General features: G+C 43.7%; 1 protein-coding gene across 2 annotated transcripts in view; it reads right to left on the reverse strand.

The window, feature by feature from the left end:
• NTPCR (nucleoside-triphosphatase, cancer-related) overlaps window positions 1–459 on the reverse strand; it is a 13,565-nt gene extending 13,106 nt beyond the window's left edge. For both annotated transcript variants that reach the window (XM_041399141.1, XM_041399140.1), the window contains exon 1: window positions 352–459. In XM_041399141.1, coding sequence (XP_041255075.1) covers window positions 352–385 — 34 coding nt within the window. In that variant the 5' untranslated portion in view covers window positions 386–459. The remainder of the gene's footprint in view (window positions 1–351) is intronic.
• Between the last annotated feature and the right edge of the window lie 6,099 nt (window positions 460–6,558).

Here is a 6,558-nt window from a genome sequence, read left to right on the forward strand (position 1 = left end):
CCCCGCCCCCCCACGAAGGGGGGGGGGGGGGGGAGGGGCGGGTCAGGGCCCGCAGCCGCGGAACCTCGGGTGGTGCCGCGCCCAGCTGCAGCTGGAGGCGCTCCCGGGGCATCCTCGGACCCTGGGGCCCGGCAGCAGCCGCCTTCCCCCGGCTCTAAGCGCCTCGCAGCCTCGCCGGTGCCGCGGCGGAGGGTCGGGTCGGGTCGGGTCAGGTCAGGTCAGGCCAGGCCAGGCCAGGCCAGTCCGGGTCAGGTCAGGTCAGGTCAGGCCGGGCCGGGCCGTATCCCAGGCCATCCCCTCGGCCGCGCCACCGCCACTGCCCGGCTTCCCGGGCTCCTCCCGCCCCATTACCTGGGGGTCCCGTGAGAAACACGTGCTTGGACATAACGAGCTCCCCACGCCGCGCTCCGCTCCGCCCCCAGCCCGGCCCCGCTCCGCTCCGCTCCGCCCCGGGCGGGCGGTGCCCCCGAGGCCTCGGGCAGGACGGGCCCTGCTCGGCCTGAGGCCGCCTCGGAGGCGGGGCCAGGCGGAGGCTGCTGCTGGGGTGTTTAGCAGAGGATGGTCGCAAGGGTTAGGGAGGCGGGGAAGAAAGGTAATTAGTTTCCTATTTGAGGGCTAGCGTCTTCTTTATCCAGTTAGCTTAACCTGTCACATGTCTGAGTATTTTAATGCAATAATAGAATGTTAAGGTGTGGGAATAAACCTTAAAGATAAGTCCCAAGCCTCCCTGCCCACACCTCCCACTAGACCAAGTTGCTCAAGGCCCCATCCAGCCCGGCCTTGAGCACTGCCAGGGTTGGGGCACCCATGGCTACCCTGGGCAACCTGTTGCAGTGCCTCACCACCCAGTAAAAAAAAATCTTTTAAATATCTAACCTAAATTTTCCCTCTCAGTTTTTACCCATTACTCCTTGTCCTATCACTGCTTTCCTGCCAAAGAGTCTGTCTCTGGCATCACTGTTTGCCCCTTCAGATACTGGATGGTTGCTGTAGGTCTCCACACAACCTTCTCCAAGCTGAACAGACACAACTTTTTCATCCTGCCTTGATAGAGAAGGTGTTCCAGTCATTTTACCAACTTTGTGGCCTCTTCTGGACTTGCTCCAATAGTTCTATGTTCTTATGGTGGGGACACCAGAACTGTACCAATGGAGACCCCTCCAGATGGGGTCTCACAAATGCAGAGATATAATAATAAACTCTCCCTAGAGCTTTTTACCTGTTTACAGTAAGCAATGTGCTCCAGGGTATAGCAAACCAGCAAATTAAAAGATGAATGGTTTTGTCTGATACCTCGATGCAGACAGCAAATGTAACGGGGGGGGGGGGCAGGGGGGGGTGTTGATATATAGCCAGGGGATTGTTACAAAGCTAAGCGAATCAAGAAGGTCTGGCAGGTTTAACAAAGATGCTGATAGACATCTGCATCCCAAAATGCCATATGCACGTGGCCTGCTTATTTGTTTAGGCTTTCCTGATGGGGAGCAGTAAGGGAGCAGGGAAAAGGAGTTTTTTGTGGAGGACTGTGGTGCACAGGCTTCTGTCTGGGTGAAGTGATGCCTGGACACCAAGAAATACTGATTCCTGCCTGGCCATAAGCACCAAAGTGGTTACCCAAAAAATACTGAGCTATGGAAGGAATACATTCCAATTTCTGTTCTCCTCATTGGAATGGATCACTTCAGGTTCAGCCCATCATTATCAGGCTTTCATTTTAAGTAATTTCTCAAGGAGTTAGTTATCATTTTCACAAAGATAATGAATATCCTTGTCAGCCAGATGAAATGCACACTTCAGCAGGTAGAGTGCACCTCACAGTAGATGGGTATTTCCATAAATTGAACAAAACAGTTTTGGCCACTCTTCCTTGTATTCTTTCATATTCTTAGAAGGAATGACTGCATGTGGAACATGTTTCATGCTTAAATACTTAATTAGAAAAACTTGACAACTCTGGCATGACTCTTGGGAGGTCAGAGGGTCAAGAAGTAACAAAGAGACCTTCCCTTGTCATCGAAAATGAAAACTGCATTTTCATAGTTTACATTCCAGTACTTTGTTCTGATGGCTTTTTAGGATCAGTTTAATTGTGATGTTAACTTACAGCTTCTTGTTTGTAAGGCATCTTTCATCTAAAGAGAGAACTGCACAGAAGAATTGCATATTTGAATGGACTGTTAGCACAAGAGCAACACTTGACTGGCTACTTCACCCTTGCCCTGAACTTCCTGTGCAGCGCTTACCATGATTGATGTTACAGGTAGGTTTTCTGTATAATATTAAACTAAATCAGTCTGTTAGCTGGTCTCCCAGGCAGGCCACATAAAAGAGACCCAGACAATGTTGTTTTGTTCAATGGTGAGTTTACTAGGTTTTACAAATCAACCCTTTGTTTTTCAGAAGTGCATGTGGAGAATTTTAAGGCTATCACTACGGTGTGACAGAACCCTTGTTTTCTGGTATTCTAAGAACTCTTTCATCCCATTTTCTAAAACAGGACTCTGAGAGTTATTTCTCTGTGTGGTTGGTTAAGACCTTTCTCTTGCAAACAGATGTGTAAGCAAAGTAGTTGCAGCACCAGGGCTTAAATTAGTTAGCATTTCACTTTGGTTTCCATTGTAATTTCTACTATAAAATGTTTTCTCTTTCTGAATACTCTGTCTAGGTTGAAGTAATTTAAAAGCATGAAAGCCAAAAAGTAGTTATGCCAGTTGTGCTTTTGTAGAGTTTTGCTGTTAAGAGGACCTTATGTTTGCTATATTAACTGGAATTTTTATGCATGTTTTGTCAAAGATTTATTGTTTAATATATTTGTTTGATATATTTATTCTATAATCAGTGACTGCATAGGAGATGCAGGTTGTTCAAGGAGTACAAGTTGCAGGGCACAAGTTGTCTTCTCTGTAGCTGTATGCTGGAACCAGTAGTGTTTGGAGTCATCCTGTTTGCTTTCCTGATCCTGGGATTTTTGCATTCTTGGATGGACATGGTTAGCTGAAATAAGTAGAAAGATCACATACCATAGCAGTGTAGATAACTCTAAAAAATATAGGTAAGTTGGTTTTATTCCTTCCAGGATGAGGAGAGAAGAACACAGCTTTTCCTTCTTAATTAGTAGTAATTTATTCCTAAAAAGTTTCCAGTTTATAATATTTTCCTGACCAAGTACCAAGTACTCTTTTTTTGTTCGGTGAGGGTGAGTAAAATTCAATTGATGCTGAAGTGAATTGTGTGATTGGTCAAGGCCATGAAAGAAATATTTACAAAAAGACACCCTCCGCAGTTCCAGGGGCAGGCTGTGATTCTGGGTGATCTGTGGAGACCTTGGAAGGAGCTGTCAATCATTTTTATGAACTGTTAGCTAAGCCTGGGGAAGCTTGCATTTATTGCTGGATGTTGACTAAAAAAATCGGATAGAGTCCTAGACCTTTATGTTGAATGGGGTAAAATTAATTAACTGCAAATTTCCAGACCAGTGACTAAGAAAAGAGGCCATTTATGATATTTATGGTATTCCCTAGAGTACAAGCTGGAAGGAATGAGAGTGTAATCTACCATCTCTGACCTGCCTTAGTCATGCTGAAATGCTTCCCATTTCAGCACTGCCTTGAGGTAGGCACAGTACCTCGTTACAGTTTCAGCCCTTGGTTTATCTGGTATTAGGTTTTGGTGTTTTTCCCCTGATGGGAGAGAATGGTCAAGCTGGAGCCCTTTTCTTTCTCTCCAATAGAACTTGTCTTCTTGATTCACAGTACCTCAAGTTGGTACAGCATTTTGCTTGCATCAGGATAGGGAGGTATGCTTTAAAAAAAAAAAAATAACACTTTATATTAGAGAGTTCCTTATTTTGTCCTTGTACTCCCGTGGAGAGAATTCTCCTGCTCACAGATAGTGGGTCTGGTTGTATACTACTGCCCATCTAATCATATTAGTGATTGTGTTTCAGAGCTGACTGCCGTTTTTGGCCTGTTGAGCAATCATGGCATCAGCAGGTGTCTGAGAGAAAGCACTGAGTTTCTACGCCTGACCATCTTTAATCTTAAACTTCCCAGAGAGATAAGCCATTAGCTACATGCAGAGCTTCCTCTGGATGAAAACTGTGGTCCTCCTTCTATCAGAGATTTACCTATAGAGCTTTTTTGTGGGGGTCATGCAGTAGAAATCCTTTATGTTCTTTCCATAAATGGTTTTGTCCCCCAAAACTGAAAAAATCCTGAAAGTATTTCCTGAAAATAGAAATAAATAATAGAAATAAATATATCAAATGTTATAAATAAATATATGGTAGTTGGTGAGTATTTGTGAAATTGAATTTACTATTGTAAGCAACAGAGAGCAACCAACACTCAAAGAATGTAGTCCTCTGTCCCTCCAAGTACAGCATGTTGCACCTCCTCAGCAATTGCAGACAGAGGGGAAAAAGTAAAAAAATCCAGTAAGTTGCTGTACATTTTTTAAAACATACATGTCTGGATATAAGAGGAAGACCCTTTTAATGAGTTATGCAGCATAAAGAGAATCCTTTTTAGCCAGGAGGGAAGTCACGTAGAGCTCAATCTATAGCACAAATCCATAGGAAACCAGTTTCATTGTTTCCATTCTTAATGCAATATCTTGCTGGTTTGCTGGTCTAGATTCCCACCTCCTACTTCTTGAAAAAGATAGTTTCCCTGAAACTGCATGACATTTTGTATAGTATTCTTAACAGTTTTACTATTTCTAGTAAAGATGCATTTCTATTCTAGTAAGATGCATTCCCTTTTAAAAAAAATGCAGTCTAGTTTGTTATGGGATGATAAAACCAGATTTACTGTGATAATCTGTTATTTTGACAGGGATACTGACCTGAAAATTTCAGGTTTCAGCTGAATTCTGTCAGATGTCAATGGAATACTCTGTAGTTGAGGAAGAACATTGCAAAAGAGAATAAATTTAATTGTATTGCTAAATTTTTCATTGCTGTTTTTTAAGGTGTAACAGTTTTGTCAAGCAAATGTCATTCTTGTGGTTGTTGATTTAAATAGGCAGGAATATAAGTGAATTTCTATACTACTTTGAGTGACAGTTGGCAGAGTACAAACTGCTTTACTAAAAAGCACATTAGGCAGTAGTTCCTTCAAGACAGTCCAGAGAAACCATAGGATGAAGTGAATTCAAAAATCACAAGAAAGTGAAGCAAATAATCTCCCATTGGGGCTGAGAGGATACAAGGAAAAGCTAAGCCAGTTTGACAAGCTGTAGATATAAATGTATTTCGAAGAATATAGTTTTCAGATTTCCACTCCTCAGAGATGCTCCTTTTTTGGGTAACAGCTTTTATACCTAAAGGCTGCAGTGATGAGCCATGCAGTACATTGACAGACAAGTGTAAGGATGTTTCAGGAAGGCCTTCATGTCTTTGGCACCTACATGGAAGAGGGCAAATATGGAGTGATCATGTAGGTTGTTAGTAGTTGCTGAGTCTGGTAGCTTGTGAGAGGGAAGTCTGCTCTAGCTCCATGTTTCCAGATTCAGCCAGCAGTGAGACTGAGCACATATTCCCAGTGTACCTATTAAATACACAAGTGTGCAGATCAGCACAACAGAAAACACAGCATAAACAGTAGCAATGGATTCACCTTGTTACCTCCCTGGCTGATCAGTGTTGAGCCCGTTAATAGAAAATGTGCATACCTGTATGTATATTGTCATGGTTTAGGAAAGGTACTCCCCAATTCAGTGGTCCCACTGAGGCTCTCCAAACCGCACTGCTGCTCTCTCACTCCCCCATGCCCCCCACCTTCTTGCTGCAGCAGAATTGGAAGCAAAAAAGGGAAAGGTGGTTGAGATAAGAACACTTTACTGGAAACAGCAGTGAGAAAAGAAAACAAACAGTAACAGCAACAGTAACAAAAGTATACAGAAAGAGAGAATGATTCACATGCAGAAATGTTCACCACAGATCTTAGGACAATCAACAGTACCAGAGAGCTTCCCTGCCACATTTTCTCAACAGGAAGGAACCTCCTCTCCCCAAAAGAGCAAGAAGAGTTCCTTTCCTGTGGCCTGCAATGAGGTGAGGTGGTACAGAATAATAATAATATCAGGGTCCTGGCCATGCCCCTTCAGCCACATCCCTCCTGGCTGCTGCAGAAATTAACCCTGTCCTGCCCCAAACCAGCAATATATATATATATATATATATATATATATATATACACACACACACACACACACACACGTATATACACACAATATGGATTCATTTAGATCCCTTTTATGCAATATGAACAGGACAGCCAGAGGATCAGGCCCATGGGTTATGAAAGGCAGGTCCTACTTGACCAACCTGATCTACTCCTGTGACCAGGTGACCCACTTACTGGATGAGGGAAAGGCTGAGAATGTTGTCTACCTAGACTTTAATAAAGCCTTTGATACTGTCTTCTACAGCATTCTCATGGAGAAAGTGGCTTCCCAATGTGTGCGTGGATGGGTGTACTCTTTGCTGGGTAGAAGATTGGCTGGATGGCCAGGTGAGAGTGGGTCTCTTCTCCCAGGCAACAAGTGATAGAACAG

Source organism: Onychostruthus taczanowskii, unplaced genomic scaffold, assembly GCF_017590055.1.
Source record: "Onychostruthus taczanowskii isolate IOZ18803 unplaced genomic scaffold, ASM1759005v1 scaffold156, whole genome shotgun sequence".
NCBI lineage: Eukaryota > Metazoa > Chordata > Aves > Passeriformes > Passeridae > Onychostruthus > Onychostruthus taczanowskii.